This window comes from Hippopotamus amphibius, chromosome 16 (assembly GCF_030028045.1).
Source record: "Hippopotamus amphibius kiboko isolate mHipAmp2 chromosome 16, mHipAmp2.hap2, whole genome shotgun sequence".
Classification (NCBI taxonomy): domain Eukaryota; kingdom Metazoa; phylum Chordata; class Mammalia; order Artiodactyla; family Hippopotamidae; genus Hippopotamus; species Hippopotamus amphibius.
The window spans coordinates 56,053,423-56,078,052 of record NC_080201.1 but is presented as its reverse complement, the minus strand read 5'-3'; the positions used below and the strand labels follow the sequence as shown (position 1 = coordinate 56,078,052).

General features: G+C 53.7%; 1 protein-coding gene across 1 annotated transcript in view; it reads right to left on the bottom strand.

Annotated features, from left to right (window-relative positions):
- Positions 1-9,580: 9,580 nt before the first annotated feature.
- PPP5C (protein phosphatase 5 catalytic subunit) overlaps positions 9,581-24,630 on the bottom strand; it is a 23,795-nt gene continuing 8,745 nt past the window's right edge. Inside the window, exons 3-13 of the mRNA XM_057711022.1 lie at positions 19,440-19,587; positions 18,593-18,714; positions 15,796-15,861; positions 15,371-15,469; positions 14,336-14,441; positions 12,710-12,852; positions 12,511-12,598; positions 11,623-11,663; positions 11,349-11,527; positions 10,304-10,385; positions 9,581-10,106 (exon numbers count right to left, since the gene is read on the bottom strand). Of these exons, the coding sequence (XP_057567005.1) occupies positions 10,044-10,106; positions 10,304-10,385; positions 11,349-11,527; positions 11,623-11,663; positions 12,511-12,598; positions 12,710-12,852; positions 14,336-14,441; positions 15,371-15,469; positions 15,796-15,861; positions 18,593-18,714; positions 19,440-19,587 (1,137 nt within the window). The 3' untranslated portion in view covers positions 9,581-10,043. The remainder of the gene's footprint in view (positions 10,107-10,303; positions 10,386-11,348; positions 11,528-11,622; positions 11,664-12,510; positions 12,599-12,709; positions 12,853-14,335; positions 14,442-15,370; positions 15,470-15,795; positions 15,862-18,592; positions 18,715-19,439; positions 19,588-24,630) is intronic.

Sequence of the window (24,630 nt, the reverse complement as noted above, 5' to 3'; positions counted from 1 at the left end):
TGTAGAGAAAGTAGGAAAGTATTTGCTGTCTGAAGCCAGAGGAAAAAACAGACCTGAATTTCTTCAGGGTTGGCAGGCTGAAGTCATTAAGTGAATTCCAACAGAAAAATGGCGGTGACTGTGGAATCTTTTGCTCTGCACACACAAAAAGGCACGGCAAGTGCCTCTCCAGAGGGCAGCCTTTCCAGTGTTCACCAGAAGACATGCCTGAGCATGGAAGAGGATTTACAAGTTGCTGTGAGTGCTGGATCGTGGGCTGAAACTCAGCAGGGACTCTGGGAAGTCTGACCAAGTCAGAACAGATGGGTTGTTACTTGAATCTCCAAACACTTTTTTGAATTTTTAAAAATAAATGAATGTATGTATGTATTTTTATTGGCTGTGTTGGGTCTTCGTGGCTGCGCGTGGGCTTTCTCTAGTTGTGGAGAGCAGGGGCTTCTCATTGCAGTGGCTTCTCTTGTTGCAGAGCATGGTTCTAGGCTCATGGGCTTCAGTAGTTGTGGCTCATGGGCTCAGTAGTTGTGGCTTGTGAGTTCTAGAGCACAGACTCAGTAGTTGTGGTGCACGGGCTTCGTTGCTCTGCGGCATGTGGGATCTTCCTGGACCAGGGCTCAAGTCTGTGTCCCCTGCATTGGCAGGCGGATTCTTAACCACTGCACCACCAGGGAAGTCCCACACTTATCTGAGTTTTTACAGATAGATCAGTGATGTTGGGCCACTCTTGCTATCTGAGATTTATCTTTTTGTCCTTATTCATTTCACCAGCTACCATGTACTATTTTTAATGTTCAAGTTGATTTCATTTTTAATTTGATGAATTCCATGCACCCCCTCCCTCATATTTAGTATTTATATCCAAATGCATGTATAGAGATGGAGCGTGAAGTGCAGACTGTTTTTTAAGTCTAAAAGTAAAATCATCTATGGAGATATAGACCCAAATTTTTGAATTTAGTTTTAATTGGGATGAGGGCTTTGTGGCAAAATGAGGTCAGAGTGTCCTGGTCCTTGTGGGCTCTGCTAGGGGTTTTATCCTGGGAACACTGGGGGCTATGGAATTGCCTAGAGCAGGGAAGGGCATCATTAACCCTCCATCTTGCTAAGAAACCTTGGCCAGGGTGACAGGTGCTGAGCCCTAAATGGGGCAAACGTGGGGAAGATGGGAGGGCCGCTGCCTAGAGCTATATGGGTGGGGCTGAGGGGAGGAGAGGGACGAGGACAAGGCCTGGATCATGCCCTGGGTGACAGAGAGAGCAGGGCAGCCTCCCCTGAGAAGGGGCAGAAGAGGAGGAGGAGAAGGAAGCTTGGCATGAGAGGATAATGAGGTCAGCTTTAGACATAGTGAAGGTTTCCCTGTCTCCCTCAATATGGTAATAGAGTTCCTGTTTTTTATTACAAAAGTAATATATGCTCATGGAAAGAATTTGGATAGATATAAAATCACACACACACACACATACACACAACGAGCTAGGATTCTTCAACCAAAAAATAATTCCTATTGTTATTTGGTTGTATACTTATAACCTCTGTTACATACATATAGATAATGACATATTCAGTAGATATAAATGTAAATAAGGATATACATATGGATATAGATGTAGATAAGGATGCAGATATAGATATGGGTATAGATAAGGATATGGTTAGAGATACAGATATAGACTTAGATACAGACATAGACAGACATATAGTGAGTTGAATGGTAAACACCCCCTCCCCCCAAATATGTCCACATCCTAACCCAACCCCTGGAATCTGTAATTGCGACTTCATTGGGAAAAAGGTCTTTGCAAATGTTAATAAAGATCTCAAGATGAGATCATCCTGTGATAAATGACAAGGACCTACTGTATAGCACAGAGAATTATATTCAGTATCTTGTAATAACCTATAATGGAAAAGAATTTGAAAAAGAATATATGTATAACTGAATCACTTTGCTGTACACCTGACACTAACACATTGGAAGTCAACTATACATCAATAAAAAAGAAATAAAAATATATTCCAGGGACTCCCCTGGTGGTGCAGTGGTTAAGAATCCACCTGCCAATGCCGGGGATATGGGTTCGATCCCTGGTTCAGGAAGATTCCATATGCATCGAAGCAACGAAGCCTGTGCGCCACAACTGCTGAGTCTGCTTTCTAGAGCCCGTGAACCACAACTACTGAAGTCCATGCACCCTAAAGCCCAAGTGCCACAACTACTGAGCCCACGTGCTGAAACTATTGAAGCCCTCTCACTGAAGGGCCCACATACCACAACTACTGAGCCCTTGTGTTGCAACTACTGAAGCCCACACACCTGGAGCCTGTGCTCCGCAACAAGAGAAGCCACCAAACTGAGAAGCCCACAAACTACAACAAAGAGTAGCCCCGCTTGCCACAACTAGAGGGAAGCCCCACGCGCAGCAACGAGGAAGACCCAACGCAGCAGGAAAAAACAAACAAACAACAACAACAATAAAACACACCATATTCCAGGGACTTCCCTGGCGGTCCAGTGGTTAAGACTTCACCTTCCAATGCAGGGGGTGTGGGTTCGACCCCTGGTGGGGGAGCTAAGATCCCACGTGCCTCGTGGCCAAAAAACCAAAACATAAAACAGAAGCAATCCTGTAACAAATTCAATAAAGACTTTTAAAATGGTCCACGTCAAAAAAAATTTTTTAAAAACCCATATTCCATATTAAAAAAAAAATGAGGTCATCCTGAATTATCCAAGCAGGCCCTAAATCCAGTGACAAGTGTTGTTATAAGAGACAGAAGAGGAGAAACCCATGTAAAGATGGAGGCAGAGATCGGAGCCAAGAAATGCTGGGAGAGAGAAGCTGGAAAAGGGGAGGAAGAAGTCTCCCCTAGCATCCTGTTGACATCTTCATTTCAAATTTCTGGCCTCCAGAATTGTAAGAGAATACATTTCTGTTGTTTTAAACCACCCAGTTTGTTACAGCAGCCTTAGGAATTGAACACAAATCTGGACATAGATTGGATCCGGATATTATTGCAGATATATGAGGGTGAGTCAAAAATTATCCGCACTCTGGTTATATTAAAACGTCTGTCAATTCTACAGCCAGAGTGCGGATAATTTTTGGTTGAACCTCGTACATACAGATAAGGATGTAGCTGTAGATATGAATGGTTGTAGCTCTAGATAAGGATACAGCTGTCAGTGTGATACGGATGCAAATGTACTTAGACTGAGACCTATAGACAGAGACAGAGATAACACAGATCTTGGGGAAATCCTGACACAGGAACCGACTCAACCTGGGCTGGACCATGGGGCACCACCAAAGAGAGGCCACCGAGGATCTCAGACACAGCCTCCCGCAAATGCTGCACAGCCAAACTCTCAGGGCTTTCTGGAGAATCCCACACACCTGAAACTGCTTTCTTTAATGGCCCCAGCAAGCCTGCTCTTTTCTTGTTTCTGGATAATCATTTTGACCCTCTTACCAAATTGTAAAAATAAAACTCGTTCCCAGACCATCTGAAGCTTTCTTTTATCTTTCTCGTATAAATCCTGTTCTGCCTTTACGCACTGACAGCAGTCCAAGGCCGTCCGCCTCCCCTTCACATGCTGATAACTAACTGTCTTCAAGTTAGACACAGGGATTTGGAGCCCAGGAAAGAGGAGGGAGCTAGAAAGGGCTGAGAAAGGGGGTGCTGGGCCACTAGGGAAATTCTGGAGCGGAGTATCCACCATGCCGTTTGGGGATCCAGCAGCCAAGGCCTTTAAACCAACCCCAGAGAGAGAGAAACTGCCCCAAATGCATCAAGGGGCAGCTCGGGGAAAGAGGTCCCAGGAAAACTCCTTTAAACATCCCTGTCTTAGTGACAGGAAGACAGGGCCAGATAGGAGGGGACATAGAAAAGCTAAGTGCCAAGTACTTTGATTCGGGCTCAGTTGAAATTGGTAGTTGAAACCAAATGATGCAAATTAGAAATATGTGTATCTTATACAAATGATGATTAGAAAAAAACATGCGGATTAGAGAAAAGGTACCCCCTTTACCCCGGTACTTTAGTGCCACCTGCTGGAACACTGTTGTTATGAATATGAGAACAAACACCATGTCGTTAATAGCGCCCCCTAGAGCTGTAGCACTGAGCCTCACAGAAGTATCTAATGAGAGATCTTGAAAGGACAGATGGTTAACAAAAATGCTTTGAGAATTGCAAAACTCTGAGGGATTTATGAGCCTGTATTATCTGTGGTAAGATGGTGAACCGTCTGTCCTAAAAGGAGGAAAAAAGAGAAGATTAGCCAGGTGGGATGAATTCTTATTTAACTTAAATCTTTATGTATTCTGTGTCTCATCGTCATGAAAATTTAGCTTGTTTATTTCATTTGCGGAAAAGGGTCAAACGCTTTCCCCCACATGTTCTGCTTTTAGCATTAGAGTCAAAGGTCTTATTATCTCCCATTCAAGAAGCTCTGCCCCTTCCTAGCTGTGTCCTCAGGCAAACTGCTGCCTGACTCTGTGCCTCGGTTTCCTCATCTGTAACACGGTGACTCTTATTGTGAGGAGCCAATGTGTTCGTGCCTGCAAACTGCCTGACCCAGGGAGTGCTCAATGTTACTGCAAACTGCTTAAAGGCACAGATTTGAGCCAGCTCTGTGTTCAAATTTCAGCTCTGCTGCTTGCTGGCTGTGTGATCTGGGACACATAACTTAACCTCTCTGTCCAATTTGCTTATCTGTAAAATGGGCATCAAAAAGTGTGTCTATTCACACAAATGAACTTATCTATGGAACAGAAACAGACTCACAGCTATAGAGAACAGACCTGTGGTTGCCAAGGGGGAGGCGGACTGGAGGAGGGGAGGATTGGGAGTCTGGGATGAGCGGATCCAAACTATTATATATAGGATGGATGAACAACAAGGTCCTACTGTAGAGCACAGGGAACTATATTCAATACCCTGTGATAAACCATAATGGAAAAGAATATGAAAAAGAATATATGTATAACTGAGTCACTTGGCTGTACAGCGAAAATTAATGCAACACTGTAAATCAACTATACTTCAATAAAATAAAATTTTTTAAGAAGTATGTCTGTTCATAGTGTTGGCGTGAGAATTAAATGTTAATACATGTAAAGTACTTAGAGCCAGCCATGTAGCAATGATGAGTTGCCTAAAAAGGTCTCCATTTTACAGATGAGGAAACTGAAGCTTGCACAGATGCAAGGGTTTCCTTGAAGGTCTTCCCTCAAGACCTAACTCAAGGTTGGTGGGAGAGAGCCCACAGGTCTGGGCGGATTGCTATGTGCCCAGGGTCTCTGTGAGGCCAGGGTGGGTGGTGTTCCCCCCACACCCCTGCCCTGCCTGACTTCTTTCCCCCTACATCTGCATCCTACATCCCTGTTTTTAAAGTGAATGCGTTTCTTTTTTGCTAATGTTGGCCTTGTGTTTATTCTTTGTGGCAAAAAACACCTAACATACAATTTACCATTTAAACTATTTTAAAGTGCACAATTCAAGTGCACTTAGTACATTCACTATGTTGTGCAACTTTCGTGTCTATCTAGTTCCAAAACATTTCCATCACCCTTAAAAAACCCTCGTAACTCATTAAGCAGTCACACCCCTTTCTCCCTTCCCTCCAGCCCCTGGCAATCACTCATCTGCTTTCTGTCTCTATGGATTTCTATCTTCTGGACATTTCATACCAATGGAATCATACAACATGTGGTCTTTTGTGTCCAGCTTCTTTAGTTAGCATGATGTTTTCAAGGGTCCTGCTGTAGCATGGGTTAGAACTTCACTCCTTTTTAAGGCTGAGTTGATACTCCACTGTATGAAAAGATCACATTTTTTAATCCATCCATCTGTTGATGGGCATTTGGGTCGTTTCTGCCTTTTGGCTACAGTGAATAATGCTGCTGTGAACATTCGTGTACTAGTTTTTGTTTGAACACCTGTTTTCACTTTCTCTAGGTATATACACCTAGGGGTGGAATTGCTGTGCGTCGGGACTTGTAGTCAGGAATGGTAACTGCTTAACCTCTTGAGGAACCACTAACTGGTGTGCCACAGCAGCTGTGCCATTGGCCATTCCTGTCACCAACATGGGAGGGTTCCAATGTCCCCAGGGCTGCTGGATTTTAAAGTACACGCTGCAAAGTACGAGGGCCCCTGAGGCTGCCCTTTAGTCATCCCGAGGTAGACACTCCCCAGCCCTCCTGGAACCCTTGGGCTTCAACCGCTTCCACCCATGTTCATTTTCAAATTCTTGAAGCTGACTCCCTCATTCTGTGGGCCTCTAGCCCTGTGGTCATATGAACTCTGGATGTAGGCAAGCCTGGGGGTCCAGATCCTGACTCCTTGCTCACTGTGCGTGCTGGGGCAAGTGGCCTCAGTTTCCTCACCCCCATCGTGCAAATACCAGAAGGAAACCTGAGGGAACGTCCCTGAAATCTGTGTGGAGGAAAAGGCATTCTAACGCTGACTCACAAGCCATTCGCAATAAAAGAAAAACCAATACATTTGATTTCTTATAAGTAGGGAATTCCCTGGTGGTCCAGTGGTTAGGACTCCACGTTTTCACTGTCAGAGGCCTGGGTTCAATCCTTGGTCGGGGAACTAAGATCCTGCAAGCTGTGCGGTGCAGCCCAAAATTTATTTTTTTAAATAAAATTTTGCATGGCAAAAACACCACAAGCAAAGTCTAAAGATAAAAGACAGGTTGGGATATAGCAAACTTTACGTGACGTGATTTTTTTTTTCTTTTACCACAATACTAGCATTAAAAAAAAAAAAGACTGGGAGAAAATTATTTGCAACATATATCACAAACACAGGGCCTTTTAGTATCTCACTATGTGCTGTTCCAGCAGGAGATCCACAACCAGGGTCTGATCAGGAAGAAACATGAGACAGACCCCAAATAAACATTCTTTAAATAAAGAGGATGGGGAGAAGGAGCGTCTCCTTCCCAAATGTCAATATCATAAAAGACAGAGAGGCTGAGGAAATGTTCCCGATTAGAGACCAAAGAGACAAGAGATCTAAATGTAACCCAGGACATTACTGATCAGGTCAATGACACAACTGGAATACGGTCAGTGGGTTTAAATACAAATAGCAGAGCAACGTTACAGTTGCTGGTTGGGAGTAACTTGTGTCATTATGTGAGAGCATCCCTAATCTTAGGGAAAACACACTGCAGCATGTAAGGGTAAAGGATAATGATGTATGCTATGCAACTTACTCTCAAAGGACTCAGGAAACAAAGTGTGTGTGCGTGCACATGCATGCAGAGAGAGACACAAACACACAGACACCCCAACTCAGGGAGAGCAAATGGATCAAAACGTTTTGTAATAGGTGAATCCAGGTAAACCGTACACGGGGTGTTCTTTGGACCTTTCTTGAAACTTTTTATGTTTAAAGTTGTTTCCAAATACAGAGCTAAAAATGAAAAAGAGAAACCGTCAGTATTTTAAGAGGACTGCCAGCAGGATGCAATCCGGAATCGAGTCATCCTTAAAATAAAAAGCCGAACCAAACAGCTGACAAATTAAGTGCTAGCTATGGGCCTCTTTCTACAGGGATACTTGCATCTCTGGGCTTGAAGTTAACTCTAAGCATCTTGGGACCAACAAATAAATTTACTTTTAATCAGAAATTTAAGTAAATTTAAAAATACTTCTTCTGAAAGTGCTGTCAACATGGGTCTTGGTGAGGCGTCCTGTGGCAGGCAGTGTCCTGGGGAGGTGACTGCGACAGCGTCTCCCAGCTATTTCCCCGGGCCCCTTGAATCTGGGTTGGCCTAAGTGACTTGCCTGATGGACACGATGTGGGGGAGGGGATGCATTGGGACTTCTGAGACCAGGTCATGAGGTCCTGCGGCTTCTGTCTAGACATCCAGGATGCTCCCTGGTGGGCTCCGACTGCCACACCGTGAGCAGCCCAAGCCACGGGGACGCCTGGTGTGGGCGCTCCAGCGACAGTCCCCAGCCAGCAGCCTGCCCAGCCACCAGGTGTGGGAGTGAGCCATTCTGGATGTCCAGCCAGGCCCGTCCTCAGGTGAGTCCAGCCCCAGAGGCCACGTGACCACCAAGGCCTGAAAGCTCAAGTGAGACCTGCACGGCTGAACCCTGTCGACCCATGCAAGAGAAAGACGGACGTGTGTGTGTGTTTAAAGCCAGTGAGTCTGAGGGTTGTTTGCTGTGCAGTAAAGGATTCGCTTTGCCCAAAGGTCTGGCCAAGGGGGACCTCTAAACCCTGGGAACATTCTCCCTGATGAGGGTTTTTTTTTTTTTTTTAACTCCAGGTGGCCTATACTTAGCCGAGATTTATGCTGGGGACCCTAGGCCACACTAAGGTCAGTCATGTGGGCTGGGCGGCCAACACGACCAACCCCAGGAAAGGCCCTGAAAGCCAAGGCCTGGGTGACCTTCCCTGTGCGTGTTGTCACGTCATCGCTGGGAGAAATCGGCACCGACCGTGACTCCACGGGCAGAGACCACTGGAAGCCCAGGGCTGGTCTCTCTTGGGCTCTGCCCTGAGGGCCTCTTCCCTTGGCTGATTTTTTTCTCCTTGCTGCGATGCACTACAACCACGTGTGTAACAGCTTTTCTGAGCTCTGTGAGCTCTTCTAGCAAACGCGTGACCGTGAGGGTGGGGCCTGGGGACTCCTGAACTGCAGCAGCAGGAGGGGAGCAAACACCCAGGATGCTCGGTGTGCCCCGCAGCGTCTCACTGGTTGGAACTCCACCTGTCGTCTGAGGGACGCCTCGGAATGCCTGTTTCTCACGGGAAGTAAAAGCAACTGACGAAGTGGGATGCGTGCCTATTTTCCCCAGCACACCCCCAGGAAGGGGGTTCATTTACACCCACTGCAATGCCGACTTGCTGTGGAGAAGGAGACCTACCTGCAGGGCCTCTCTGAATAGCCAAACAGAATTAGGGCTGAGATCGCCTCACTGCTGTCCGGGGGATAGGCAACTGAGAGGTCAAAGTACTCACAAAGTACTCCACCCTCCATCGGCTGTCATCTGGAAAAGGTGGATCCAGAAGAGCTCAGACTTAAACACAGAAATCTCTCCAGAGGCCCAGGCCAGGGAAAGCAGCCCGAATGGGAGTCAATAGTAACCTCTGATGGAGACTAAAAGGGGAAGTGGTAGAAAATACCTCCAGTCTTCCTTGGCGGTAGAAACGTCTGCCTCGTTGGGTGATAGAAGAACTGAGGCTAGCCTGCCCCGAGAGGGGTCTGCCCTGCAGGACTGAGGGGTGAGGGCAAGGCTGGCGTGAGCAGGCTCAGTGAACACTCGCTGACGGGGATCGGCAGAGGGAAGGAGGAGCTTCTGGCAGCTTCCACTCTGCCCTGGGTCTCCCCGCTTGCACGTGAGCTGCGGATGGGGGTTCTCTTCCAGGCAGCAGAGCTCTCCCTCGGGAGCCCGCTGTGATGGGCAGACACAGGGGCCGCCTGGCTGGCCCCGGGACCGGCCTGTCCAGCTCCAGGGTGCCCCAGGGAGACAGGAGATGAGAGCGTGGAACGTGATGAAGTGGTCACCCCAATCCCAGCAGTTTCCGAGGCTCCACCAACCGAGACAGGCTGACTTACAATAACGACTTTATTTTAACATATTTAATTACAGACATAAAATAGCTGGGGAAGGGGGTGAGCCCCAGCCTAGCCCCGCCCTGGGGCTGCCAGGAGGGGGGGGTGCAGGTGAGGCCTCCCTGATGACCCTCCTTCCAGGGGTCTTCCTATGGCGGGGCCCTATTGCTTTAGCAGGGGAGGGGCCATGCAAGCGAGGGGGGCGGGGAAGCCTCTGGGCCCCGCCCCACCCACGGCAGCGCTGGCCTCCCTCCAGAATGCCCGGTCGGTGCCCCACCCTCGGCCTCTCCACCTCCTTCTTCTTTGTCCGGGGAGCAGACCATCTGGCCAGCCCCCCACCCCCTCTGCAAACCTAAAGGGGAATAAATACAAACTTTACAAAGTAAAAGGGGGGTCCAACGTTGCCCTGGGCCGGGCCTGGGGTCGGATGGGGAGCGGAGGCCCTGCCACGTGGGCCTCACATCATCCCTAACTGCAGCAGCGTGCTGGCGTAGGCCATGGGCTTGACGTCAGGATGAGGCTGTGGAACCGGAGGCACACAGGTCAGACACGGACAGAAATGGCTCGAGGCGGGGGTGAGGGGAGGAGGGCCTTCTAAGCACCAGATGCAGAAACCAGCCCTACCCCTGAGCGCCGTCATGCACTCCTAATACCCACCCCCCGCCCCCGCCCCGGGTCCAGGCCGGGGAGAGCAGGGGCCCCGAGGGGGTGACTCACCACTGCTGTGAACTGGTGGAACTGGGGCCGCAGGTCAGAGCCCCGGAGGTGGATGTAGGCGGCTTTGTTCCCCATCTGATCGCTGTGGGGACAAGGGCAGAGGGGCCAGTGTGGTCAGTCAGAGGCTGGGTGGGGCTGGGGGAAAAAGGAGGAGGAGGAGCCCCGAGAGAGTCAAGGACACAGATGGACAGAGAGGCTGACTGGCCGAGAGAGAGGGACCCAGATGAAGAGGAGCCCGGGGGCCCAGGCAGAAGGAGCCGGGATGAGGGGGAGAGAGAGCCACGTGGAAGCCTGGAAGCCGTGGAAGCCTGAAAGCCGGAGCAAAGCCGGGAGCGGGGAGGAGAGGGCCAGGGGCCGGGAGGAGAGCGCAGGGGGAGCAGGGCCAGCAGAAGGCTTTCCCCACAGGATGGGCAGAGGGCAAGGGTGGCCCCAAAGAGGCAGGACTCTTGCCAACACCTGGTCTCCAATCTGACCACAGCCTGGCTCTAACCAACAGGAAGCACAAGGGACAGAGGAACGTGGTGACTGGCCACTTGGGGATGGAGCGGCCAGAGCACAACGGACTCTGGTTTCTTCAACCAAAACTACCAAAGGGGAAGGAAAGAGGGACAGAGAACTCGAAGATAAGGAGTCGGAAAACGTGGCTCTCATTTGGGTCCTGCGTGGAAGAAATCAACCAAAAAGAGACGCTGATGAGAGACGTGAGGAAATGGACCTCTGGCTGGGTTCAGGTGACCTTTCTTGCCGGTGTGACAGTGGTATCACAGTTACATATAGAAGAGTTCCTTCTTTCAGAAACATACTGGGGCATTGTGGGTAGAAGAGAGGATGCCTGGGTTTGCTTCACAACCGCCCACGGCGCGGGCGGGGTGGGGGTGGGTAGAGCTGGTGACTGTTGAACCTGGGTGACGGGTATGCGGGCGTTCATTACACTGTTTTATCTACTCTTATGTATCTTTGGCATTTTCTCTCATGAAAAGTTAGAGAAAGAAAACCAGAGGGCTGGGAAGAGAGGCCCGGGTGGGTGGGGGAGGCGGGGACCTACCAGTAGTTGGGGGCAGAGAAGACAGTGACGCAGCGGCCGCCGTGCGCCACCTCGTAGCCCTCGGCCTTGACCTCGTGGCTGCGGATGATGTAGTCCAGGCTGTTCTCCTCCAGGAAGGCCTTGGTGACATCGGGCCCGAACTGGCAGCTCACGCCCCGCTTGCTGACCGAGCGCCCGTTCTGGGGAGACAGGGCGCTCGGGGTGCCTGCTGCTCCCCCACCCCCCGCTCTGCCCACAGCCCGCACCTGCCAGCCGCGGCCCCGGGCAGACTCACCTGCGGCTGCGGGTCTGACCAGAGCAGGTCGCACATGGGACCTGGAGGGGAGCAGAGGCGCGTGTGAGGGACTGGGCAGGAGGGACCATCCGCCCTGGGGTGGGCACGGGCACGTGAGATGGGATTCTGAGCCACCGCAGGCCTCCCCCCGACCTCCCCTTCACTCCTCCTTCAATCCATCCTGGCCCCAAAGCGGGAGGGAGCGTTTTGGGTTTTTTTTTGCCACATCACGCAGCATGCGGGATCCTAGTTCCCCGACCAGAGACCCAATCCGCGCCCCCTGCAGTGGAAGCGCGGAGTCCCAACCACTGGACCGCCAGGGAAGTCCCTGGAGGGAGCATTTAACACTGTGATTCAGATCAGGTCCCTCTCTTGCTCGAGCCTCTGCGGCTCCCACTGCCCTAGGAACAAAGACCAAGCTCCTCACCCGGGCCCGTGAGGCTGGACAGGGCCTGGCCTCACCAGCCCCCTTAAATCACGGCCCTGCTCCCCTCCCCGCACGTGCCCAGCCGCACCGGGGAGAAGGCGCTGCCTCCGCCTCCTGCCTTGTCAGCGGTCACGTGGCGTCCCGGGAGGCCCTCCCACCGCCTGTCAGCCCACCACCCCACACCCTCTCCCCACAGCTGTGTGTGGGAACGCTCTGCTGTCTGTCCCCATCACCTCACTCCAGGGGCAGCAGAGGACCTCATAAATAGGTAAATAAGAGCCTACATTCACGCTCCCGGGCCAGCACCGCCTCACGAGGGAAGCGCACTGACCCAAGTTACAGGCAAGGAAGCTGAGGCTCAGCCGTGCTGTCCCCGGCCGAGGCCGCAAAGCCCGTCCAGGGCAGGGCTGGCGCCCCCGAGCCCCGGGAGGGAGGGGCTGTCCCCAGCCCACCCCAGTCACCTGAATCTGGGGGCTGCCGACTCCGCTCGATCTTCCTGATGTCATCCAGGGTGACGCCGTCTTCACTGAACAAGCCCCCGTGCATGATCTGGGGTTCGGGCGGGGACAGCCGTGTGAGGGGCGGGGCCAGCCACACCGCAACCCGCCAACGTGCTGCACCGTCTGGCAGCGGGGGCAGGCGGGGCTGGAGCTGCCTCACCAGCACTTTGCCATTGATGCACTGGGCCAGCGGGAGCCACTCGAACACCTCGCTGAAGAGCTCGTACATCTGGGCTGTGTACTTGGCCTTCACCTCGCCCTCGAAGCCGTAGATCTGGTTCATGTTGTCCGTCTCATGGTTGCCTGGCCAACGGCAGGATGAAGAGAAACGTCAGCACCTCTGGGCGCCCTCCGGCTCAGACCCTGGCTGAGGCCAAGGAGGACGGCCCGGCAGCCCCAAGCCAGTGGCATCCATGCAGCAGCTCTCTGGTCCCCCCTAAAAACCCGGTAAGGTAGACACACTGTTTTTAGTCCCCTTTCTAGAGGGGCCAATGGGCTGACAAGATATACGGGCAACTGGCCACAAGGCCCAGGCCTGCACTGACTATCACGGAGTCGCTGAGGCCTGGGTCCAGCCCTGGCCCCGACCCCAGGTGACCAGAGGCACGGCCCTGGACCCATGAGCCTTGGGCTCCTTCTTAAAGGACCTGCCATACCTTTCGGGCTGGAAGTACCAAGGAGGCGGAGGTCTTGACAAAAAAGGGGCCCCCTGCAGAGCGCCTGCTGTGGGCCAGCCCCACACCTCTGCACTTCTATCTTCCCTCCCACAACTTCCCTCCTCCCCCCTGGGGCTTGGGGGAGGCAAGGAAGCTGCCAGGCCCCCACAGCCTGGGTCCAGACTGTTCAAGTCCTCGGCGGCAGCCAGCGCTTTGCCGCCTCTTACAATGAGGCCCGCAGCAGGCGCTCATCAGGCATCTGCCGCATGCCAGGCGCTGCTGCGAGAACTCCCTGAACCTGGCTGTGAACCTGGCTGGTGTCAGCACTTCATGACCCCAGAAGCCCCCAACCCAGCCTGATGCCCTCACTTCCTCCTGGTTCTCCCCCTCTCCTGGCTGCATCTCCTGTTCACCGCCCCACCTCTCAGCGGACAGGTCCTCCCCCCGCGGCCCTCACTCCCTGGTGAGCTCATCCTGCCCAATACCGCATGTATGCCGAGGAACCCACGCTTTACAGCCCCCCAGGTGCCCCTAGACATCTCTTCTCAGTCTCAGAGCCAAGCTCCCCATCTTCCAGCCTACACCCTGCTCTTCCCACCACCCCCGTCTGTCAGCAGCAGCCACAGCCCTCCAGACACTCGTCAAAACCTTGGAGTACCCCCTCTGACTCCTTTCTCTCACACCTGCATCCAGCCCACCAGCAAACACTCTGGGCTCTACTTGAAAAGTGAGCCCTAATCCAACCACTGTTCCCACCCAAGTCCAGCCACCACCAGTCTCCCTGCTCCCACTCTCAGCCCTTGGTCTGTTCCCCACACGGAGGCCCAAGGGATCCTCTTAACACCGGAGAGAGCCCCTGACCCTCCTCCACTCAAAGCCCTCCTATGACCCAGTCCTCACTGGGCCTACAGAGCTCCATTAACGTAATGCCACTGCGCAATGCACAGTGCACAACCTGCCCGACCTTACAGGGCAGCCCCATGCATGATCTCAGTGAAGGCACAAAACATACACACCTACAACCAGTATCCCTGCCTCTTAGATAAGAAATTAGAGGCTCATAGAGGAGAAAGTGAGGACTCTGCCCAGGGCCCCACACGGATCCCAGACCCTGCTGCCCGCCAGCTCACCTCGAAGTAAGTGAAAGTGATCTGGGTACAGGAGCTTAAAGCCGAAAAGGGTGAGGATCACTTCTACGGAGAAGGAGCCTCGGTCCACGAAGTCACCATTAAATATCTGCCCTGCTAAGGAAAACAAGGGGCAGCGGGGAGGGGAAGGGAGGGGGCGAGGGGCACTCCATTTCCAGCCCCTCCACACCCCAGCTCCCATCAGCACCTCCCTGGGGTCAAGAATGCCAGCCTGGGGCATCTGGGCTTTTGTCTCTCCTGTGTGCGTCTGGCCCAGCAGGTTGGCCTCTCTGAGCCTCAGCAGGATGGCACTGAGGGCCCCAACCTCGCCTGTTTCTCAGGGAAATGGGTGGTGGAGGCGGAGGCCCCAGGTGGTCAGCTAGCTTCAGCTCTCCCCCAAATACAGGTCCACAGGCAATGGGTAAATGGGACGTGGGCCCTCCCATCCGACACTGCACAGGCCTGACAGCCCCACCCAGCGGCCATCCATCGAGCAATTATTATAACATCAGCAAACAGTTATTCAGCGCGGACTGCGGACCACTGAGCACGTCCCAGGTATAACACACCACTCCTCTCAGTAGCCCAATGAGGGAGGCCCACTCTACCACCATCTCTTCTCCCCATTTTACAAATGAGGAACCCGAGGAACTGAGAGGTGAAGTGACCTGCCACAGCCACGGCCGGAAAACGGCAAAGCCAAGAGGGAAGCCAGGTGGGAGCAGGGCCGAGTGCCACGTATGCGCTCTCATACTACACACATCCAGCCCCGTTCCAAGACAGGGAGAAGCCGGGTTCAGACATGCTGGCCACCTGCCCAGGTCACACAGCAGGCGGGGACTGGCCCTGGTCTCTCTGGCCCCGGTGCCCAAAGCGCAAGACTGCCAGCCGCCCCACCTCGACTCGGTGCTAGGGCAAGCACTCAGGCCTCTCCCTCCTCGGGTTCACGCCTGTTTCCCAGGCAAGGGATCCTCTCCCTCCTGCACCCACACCCGGGAGGGGGGCAAGGGAGGGGCTCGCCCTTCCGAGGAAGGATACGTAGGGGTTGGTCTTCGAGGGTAAACCGTTGAGCTCAAATATGTTGAGGAGGTCATAGAACTGGCCGTGGGTGTCCCCACACACTGTAATCTTCTCTGTCTGGAAGAAAAGAGGCCACCGGAGAGGGAGGGGCCCAGAGAGAGATGTGGGGAGGGGGCAGAGGGGAGGGGTGGGGTGAGAGGTCACAGCAGACCAAGAAGAACCATGCAAAAGACACAAGCGGGAGGCACAGAAAGGAAGAGGGGAGGAGAGGGACAGCCAGGAGGAGAGACACGGGGTTGGGGAGGAGGGGAGACGTCAGGGAGAGAGAAGGCAGACCAAGCCAGGTGGGCCTATGAGTTTCTGAGCTCCGTGGCCCCTCCCCAGGCAGGGAGCCACCCAGCCCAGCCCAGCCCACCCGCCTGCACACCATCCCCAGCACGCACCTCTTTAAGCGTGGTCTCCACGAGCGTGCTCAGCTTGGAGAGGACCTCTTTGACCTGTACCAGGATCTGGAAGGCAAGGCAGGCTGTGAGTGGGGCCAGCTAGAGGGCCTGCAGTCCACCCCAGACCCGGAGAGACTGGAGTGGCCAGGAGATGCTGCTGGGCTGAGGGTGAGGGAGAGGCGGGGAGAGGGGAGGAAGGGGCAGGGGAGGCCTGGCTGAGCGGGGGCTGGCTGGGAAGAGAGGCAGCCCCTAAGCTGTGACCCGAGTGGCCTATGCGGCATTTAAACAGGATTATTTCATGTGAAAACCTAGACTCTTGGTTTCTCCTAAAAGAATCAGCATCATGAAGAAACACACAGGATAAATCCAGATGTGGAACATTTTATGAAACAACTGGCGTGGAAACATCTAAATGTCAATGTCATAAAAATCTCCCAGAAAGGCGTGAGACTGCTCTACACAAAAAAAAGTTTAAAAGGCAGGTCATATGCACTAATTGATCCTTCAATGGATTCTGGATTTTATTTTATTTTTTTTATAATCTTTTTTTTGGCTGCACCGTGCAGCTTGTGGGATCCTGGCTCCCCGACCAGGGATTGAAATGGGCCCTTGGCAGTGAAAGCCCAGAGTCCACTGGACTGCCAGGGAATTCCCGATTCTGGATTTAAAAAAAAAAAAAAGCTAAAAGGGATGTTTTGGGGAAAAACGGGGGAAAATTAAAATATTTGTCTGGAAACGCAGAGCATTAGTTCTTACAGACTGAAGATGATACTGACAATGTCGTGTACACCTGACAACGTCTGCAGATCTTATGGACAGTCTGTGGACAGTCTGCATTAGACAGTCTTATTGTATCAGTGCTAAATTTCTAAGGTGGGATGACTAAATTATAGTCATGTAGGAGAATGTCCTGTTTTTAGGGGATATAGATTATGATATAACTTATTCTCAAGTGGTTCAAGAAAAAGAAAAAAAAGAAAAAAGTGTGTATACACACACGCATATATATAGACAGATAAAGTGAGACTGTCAAAATGTTAACAGTTGGTGAATCTAGGCGAAAAAGATATGATGGTAACTGTACTGTTCTTTTGCCCTTTCTGTAGGTTTGACAATTTTCTAAATACAAAGTTGGGAAAACACAGTGTTAAGGAAAAGTAGGAGGGAATTCCCTGGTGCAGTGGTTAGGACTCAGCGCTTTCACTGCCGGGGCCTGGGTTCAATCCCTGGTCAGGGAATTAAGATCCCACAAACTGCGCAGCGAGGACAGGAAAAAAAAAAGCAGATGTGCACTTCTGGTCAGAATGTAGAAAATTTATAAAAGACTTACTCTTGCCTTAATGATGAGAACAAGAGGAAAAACAAAAACTAACGAACAAAAACACCCTGGGACTTCCCTGGTTGCTCAGTGGTTAGGAATCTGCCCGCCAATGCAGGGGACACGGGTTCGAGCCCTGGTCCAGGAAGATTCCACATGCCGTGGAGCAACTAAGCCCGTGTGCCACAACTACTGAGCCTGCGTTTTAGAGCCCATGAGCCACAACTATTGAGCCCACGTGCCATAACCACTGAAGCCCACACGCCTAGAGCCTGGGCTCTGTAATAAGAGAAGCCCGCACACGGCAACTGAAGAGTTGTCCCTGCTTGCCGCAACTAGAGAAAGCCCGCGCACAGCAACAAAGACCCAACACAGCCAATAAATAAATGAATAAATAAATTAAAACAAACAAACAAACCACACCCTGGAACATCTGAGAGTAGGGACACAAAGAAACCTAAATTAATCAGACCGTAGACAGTGATGGTGAAAAGCCCATTCCTGGGAGAAAGAGACCACAATGGCCTTCCTCCTGGCGGTGCGCCAGGAGAGCAAGGCCCTCCAAGGCTGAGAAGAAGGGAAGCTGGCAGAACCCTCATGCCTGTGTGCACTGGCGTGACAGAGCCATGATGGGCCCCGCCATGGAAGGCCTCTGCACTCGCTCTGGGATTCTGTCCCACAGCCACACAGAAGGCGAGGCGCGAGGCGGCATGGTAGAGAGAGGGCATTTGAGGCAAAAAAGTGGGGGTGAGACTGGAGAACTCCCCAGCCACCCCAACATCTGGCAGCAGGACTGAAAATCAGAGCACTTTCCTATAGTTCTAAAAGCTGAAGACTTTACAGCATAAAGATAGCCCTGGGATTCTGCCAGGGTCAAGATCCCAAGCTCTGCTGATGGGAGAGTCCTGATTCCACTCTGAAAACATCTGAAACCAGCAGTGAATTAAGTCCAATAAGACCTGCCCCTAAACTGCAGATGAGATGGACAGAGACCCTCACACTAGCAGCCTGACAAAATCAGGTCCTGCCATTATCTGCAGGAAAGGTTTGCCTCGGTTGCTACTGTTCTTTTACACAAAATGTCTGGCATACAATAAAAAATTATAAGACACGAAGAGCAGACAACGGAAGCAGACCCAGAGATGACCCAGATGGTGGAACATCCAGACAGAGACTTTAAAATAACTATGAAAAAAATGTGTTAAAGGATCTAGCAGAAAAGGTAAATGACATGCATGAACATATGGGCAGAGAGATGAAAGCTATTGAAAAAAATAACCCAATGGAAATGCAGAAATAAAGAATGCATTTGCAGGGTGCCTGGCACACCACAGGCTCAGCAACACCACAGGCTCAGCAAGCATTAGCTGCCGGTACCACCCTTCTCCTCGCACACCCTCCGCGGTGGGCTTCAGGCACGGCCAGTGCCACGATGCTACCCGGGGGTCACAGGTGCGTGCAGCCCCCAACAGGCGTTACCTGGTAGGCGCATTTCCGGTGCAGCTTCTTCTGGTCCTTGTACCACTGCATGAGCTCCTTCATGAAGGTGATTGTCACTCTGCCGTCCTCAAGCTTGGGCCCGCTGTACTCATCCTCGATGGCTGGTGTGTGAATGGGGGGACCAGAGTCAGTGGCCGCGGCCACTGTGAGGGTGGGAAGTGGGGCCTGGCTCCCAGGCATGGGGCAGACATGGCTCTGGACACACAGGCTGAGAGGGGGACGGAGTCAGACAAGATTCCACTCCCTGGCCAGGTCCTCTCACGGCCGCTCCTTCCCCTCAGGTGGGCTCGCAGGCGCTCTCCCTGACCGCCCATCTACTGCATCCCCCTCTTCCAGCGGCCCCTCTCCCGCACCTGACTTGATAGCACTTAACACTGTTCACTGACTAGTCAACCCTCCCTCCCCACTAGGACACCAGCTGCAGGAGGGCAGGGGCTGTTCGCAGCTACATCCCCAGTGAATACAACAGTGGCAACCTAGCAGGTACTCGAGAACCACCTGTGGGATGAATGACGGACTCATCTGAGCACCCAGAGGACCTACGGACAAATCAGACACGGGAGGCCCGTGGTGGGTGAGTGCGACTGCGGAGGACAGGGTGGGTGGTAGAGTGGGGAAGTGCGCCCGAACCCGGGACCTCCAGCCCCAGCTCCAGACTGTGGAGTCCCCGAGAGCGCGGGCAAGACAGCGCGTGGGGACAGGGACCAGAGGCGCGCCACGGAGCCCCCTGCCCCCCACACCCCAGCATGCACAGGGAACGGAGGGCCCAGGCAAGGACGAGGACTGTTCTGGGCCAGGCGCGGCAGGGCACCCAAGCCCGACTCACTCATGCTCTCGATGTCCAGAGAGTCCACGACGGAGCGCTTGTGCTCGTCGCCCGCGATGGCCCGCTCGAACGCCTTCTGCTTCACGATCTTGTTGCACTCCTGGTATTTCATCTTGGCATCCTTGTCGTGGGGCTTCACCTTCACCACCTGGGCACGCGGGTTGGAGAAGAGGGAGGCAAGGACCGAGGCATCAACACCCAGGCCCGGGCGGGGGGCAGAGGGGCCATCGGGAGACGGGGACGCCGCAGCCGCCCTCCACCTGCCTGGCCCGGGGCTCCACGCACGCTGAGCAGAGCACCCAGACCGCCAGGCGCTAGGGGTGCACGCATGGGCTCGCTCCATCGCTAGGCCTCAGCTTCTGCCTCCCCAAACTAGAGCTGACAGAGCTGCTGCCCACACGGGGCTTCCGGGAGGGTAAACGTGGCAACCCACGCAGATGCTCTCAATAAATCTTAGCTCTGACCACCACCAAAATAACACGGGCCCGCTTCAGCTTCCTCGCTGGAACCAGAGCGGGCTGAGCTGCACTTGACTGATGCCACTACAGTCAGTACCCGGGGGGGTGGGAGCGAGAGGAAAGGGTGGGCCAGATCCAAAGTCATGATTTATAGCCTGGACTCATCCGAAGAGGCAGTGACCTGCTGGATAAGCTAGACCCCTGAGCCTCAGTTTTCTCACCTACAATGTGGGGGAGATGACGGGCTCCGCCTGCCAGGCCTGTTGGGGAGGATGAGGAAGCAACACAGGGCCTGGCGTGCAGCCCAGGCTCTGCGGGCAGCAGTCGGCCCCTAGTGGTGACGCGGCCCTTGTTCAACCTTGGGCTCCGGGGAGACCCAGGACAAGCGAGTTCCCTCCGTTTCCTCCTGTGTGAGGTGGAGGTGACAGAGCATCTACCCCCAGGGGCTGCTGGGAGGACTACACCAGGGAACACCTGTGAAGCGTGTGCCGGGCAGGAGCCAAGTCCACGTCCGCGCAGGCTGCTCTTCACGGCCCCCTTCACGGCTGCTGTGTTCATTAAACGAGATCGTATGCAGAAAGCACCAGGCGTGTGGCTTTGGGACACACTTAGTTCTTGGGAAAAGGAGGCCCACCCTCTCCCCGCCTTCTATCCTGCTTCCTACAAACTCTGATCCTCCAAGCTGAGAGGCAGGCAGGGCTGCATTCAGGTCCCAGCTCTGCCACTTACTTGCTGGTGACCTTGGGCAAGTGAATTCACCCCTCTGGACCCCAGTTTAGTCATCTGTAACTGTTCCTGTAATTATTAGGGGACCCTGCCTGACCTGCCCACCCCCCCCTTGGCCTCCCCAGGAGGGGGCTCCCACGCACAGCTCCCGTGCCGGGGGCAGAAAGGGGGATGCCAGGGCAGGCCCTCAAGGGCAGGGAAAGCCTGGCAGAGTGGGTCAGAAGCCTGGACAAAGGCATTTGCTAATAACCCTCAAGGGTTAGCGTGGCTCAGCCCCTGAGAATGGATGTGCAGACCCGGCGGGGTGGCAGGAAGTGGGGGGGGGCACCCTACCAGGCTGCTCCACCTGGGGTAGGGGCGCAGTGCAAGGCTTAGGAGAAAGGCAGCAGCAGACAGTCCTTGGAGTCCTTCCCAAAAAGGAGCGCTTATGAGTTCACACCCCAGGATAAAGTCCAAACCACCACTTGGCCTGGCCCATGAGGGCCCGCCCACCCCTCCACGTCCTCTGTTTGCCCAGCACCACCAGCCAGACCAAACCCACGCGTTCCCAAACGCACAGCTCCCTCTCCCCTCCAGGCCTGTACAGGCTGTCCCCAGCCCAGAACACCTCCTTCCCACCTCCAGCGCCTTTCCAGCCCTTCCTCCTCCTCCAGGTCTCAGCTCCTCTCCCCTCTCCCAAGAACCCTCCCCCTCCCCCTCCCCCAGGCTGGGTCAGGCACCCCCTCTGGGCTCCCGCAGGGCCCTGGGGTCCCTGCCGCCCATGCCCCATCCCAGCCCTGAGCACTGCTGGGTCGGGTCTGCCTCCCCACTGGAAGATGGCCGTGAGGGCAGGGCGGCCCCACGCAGTATTCCCTCTGAGCCCCCGCCCCGTTCTGAGAGCTCGCAGGCTGGGGTGCGGGATGGAGGCAAACGCTGACAACCCCCGGAACAAAGGAGAGGAGCAGTAACAGCAGCAGCTACAGCACACGGCTAAGCGCTCGAGCGCTCGCTACGTGTCCGATGTTGTAAGCAACCCTTGTTCACTTTACCCTCAAAGCAGCCCTATGTGACGTTATCACATCTCCATTTGACAGATAAGGAAACTGAGGCCCAGAAAGGTGAAGTCACTGACCCAAGATGCCAGGATTCAGCTCTCTCCCTGCTTAAGATCCTGCCCCCACCACACATGCTGGGACGAGCTCCCCTCCCTACCTGCTGCCGCCGTCCCCAGAGTGCCTTGTACGCCCTCCGTGGAGACACTGTGGGGTCGTGGTCATGACCAGGCTCTGGGACCAGGCCTCCAGGGTCTGCATCCAGGCCTTCCAGGGCAGGCAGCCTTACCTCTCCAGCCTCCCTCAGCTTCTAGAAAGCGAGGAGGGTGCCGGCATCCCTGTGGAGGGTTGGTGTGAGAATTTAACACCAGGCCCATCACAGGGCCCAGCGGCGAGCCAGCGCCTGTCCCAGGGCCTGGGGCCGCTGCCGCTGCTGCTATGACTGGCTGCCTGGCTGGGAAAGGGAAGGGGCCCTGCCAGGCTCCCGCTCCTGGGGAAGGTCGTTTGCTCCAGGCTGGAGAAGCCTGGTAGGTCCCGAGGCCTGCTGGGTCAGAACTGAATGCTGGACTTTTCTGGACTTTTCTTTAAAAAGCGGAATCTGGACTGCATCCACATCAGTATCCTGACTGTGACAGGGATGCCAGATACCTCACTGGGGGAAACTGGGAGAACGGGATCTCTGTACTACTTCTTACAACCACGTGTGAAGCCACAACACTCTCAAAATAAAAGGCTGCCTTTAAAAAGCGGTATTCTGAGCTGGAGTATTCACAGGCAGTAACTAAATGACTTGCATCGAGGTAATGATAACACAGGCTCGTGACCCCCACGTGAGGCCACAGGGGCTGCGTGTGTTTGGGAATTGGGAACGCTTTGGATGTTAGAAAGATGACACAGTCCACTCGCTGTATGTTACAGGACACCCTCAGCAAGTCCGTCTGGCACCTGGTAACCACACACACTCCCATTTCTGCAGTAAAACCTCCAGTCACACACCATGGGAGCAAACAAGACCAGCAACAGCCTCCTATTAGTTCAGGTCAGATTTTGCCACCAAATGAGTTGCCCAAACTTACCAGACTGTTTTTCAGAACGGCTCGGGGTTAGAACTGAGGTGAGGCACTGCAGACTGGAAGCAAAAGCCGGGCCCCTTGCCAACTGCCCCTGACCTCAGGGGACCCACATGACAACGTATGGAGGGCCATTATGATTATTTCCAATAGAGAGATGATGGGATGTGGCCCAGAGAGGGGCTGTGCCCGCCCGTGCCACACGGGCAGCCGAGGAAGCCAGGGGTCTCGGGCAGGCAGTGGGAAGCAGGACACTAGGGTTTCCACTCCACAGGTCAAGACCCTCCAGTGAATTCATTTAGGAAGTCACACCCGACATTCCTTCCATAATAAATCAGAAGCGAGACCACCGGAGTGCGCTGCCTGAGCTAAGGGCAAGGATTATGCCAAGAACTTCTGCCCGTTGTGCATGTCCAGCGATCAGAAGCCTGCCCCTGGGGCCAGGCTGTCACTTCCTGGCTGTGGGACCTCAGGGGAGTGACTACCCTCTGTGCCTCGGTTTTTTCACCTGTAAATCAGGGATAATAACAGTCCCCACCGTGCAGGGTTGTCGTGAAGATCACATGAGTTATCACAGCACGAAGGTCACCAGCGTGCCCGGCCCGAGAGCACCGAGTCAGGCGTCAGCTGTGACCGCTCCTGTTGCTATCATATGTCCACACCTCAGGGGGACAGGCGCTCGTACAGACGCGCGAGGCAAAACGCATTTCTAACTGACTGCGCTGGACTATGCTGTAAGGAGAAACCCAAATGCAAAGCACATTACAAACCAAACCCCCCCAAACCAGGGGAGGCTGAGGAGTGCTGACGAAGTCCCCCAGATCTGGCCTGGGCCCGTGTGACTGACCACCTGAGTTCCAGCCACAGATAGGAAAGAACACACATGGAATCTTCTAAGAAGCGGGCCCAATAAGGGGGCGGAGAATCCTGGAGCCAGAGTCCCCGGGAAAGGATGAACTTGGAGATGATGGGCATTGGTGGGGGGGATTCAACACGGACCCGTGGAAGGGGGAGATCAGCTCCTGTCCTGGAGGGAGAGCGGAAAAGAGATGCCCCCAGCCCCTAACAAGGCCCTGTGCCTGCACACAGCCCTTCCTGGGGGCCGACGGCTCTTCCCCAGGCACCGCCGGGAGAAAGCGCGCCCAGTACTGAGCAGAGGCAGGCCCCAGTCTAACCGTACTCCTCTTGCCGAATCCTCACAAGGCCACTGAGGCCGGCTCTGCTGGTCTCTTCCTTTTACAGATGAGGACACTGAGGCCGGAGAGCCAAAGTGCTCAGAGCTACACAGCTCACAGCCACGTGTCCTGACCGTGGAGCCGATGCCTCCAGCCCCTGCACGAGCAGCCTTCAGAATCTGAGACCATGACTCACAGTAAGAAATACATATTTTATCACACCCAATACACGTCCATATTCACATAAACAAAAAATATTCTTTCACAAATATATACATACTTCCTCCAAACAATGAACTTCTTCATGGTCGTCTTCTCTATTCTATTCGATGAAGACAGAAGTGCGGGTCTCAAACCATTACAACCGACTTCACGGCCCACTAACCGTCAGAAGCATGGACTCCGGGTTCCGGTCTCAGCCCCGTCACTTCTCTGCTGGGCGACCTTAAGGAGGGACTTCCTCTCTCTAGACCTCAGTTGCCTTCTTGTAAAATGGATTGAATGCATTTTCCTTCATGTGAAAAAGCTCGTAAAGAACTCACAACAGCGCGCAGATGAGAAACTGAGGCTGAGAAAGGAAAGCTCGTTTACCTGAGGGCTAGGCTGCCTCAAGGCAGAGCCTAGGGCTCTTTGTTTAACCAAGGTCATGTCTTGGTTCCACCTCCAAGGAGGCCATGATTTAGCAGGGGGCCTGGGCACATCCTCTGTGAAACTCTAGCATATCCCAAGAT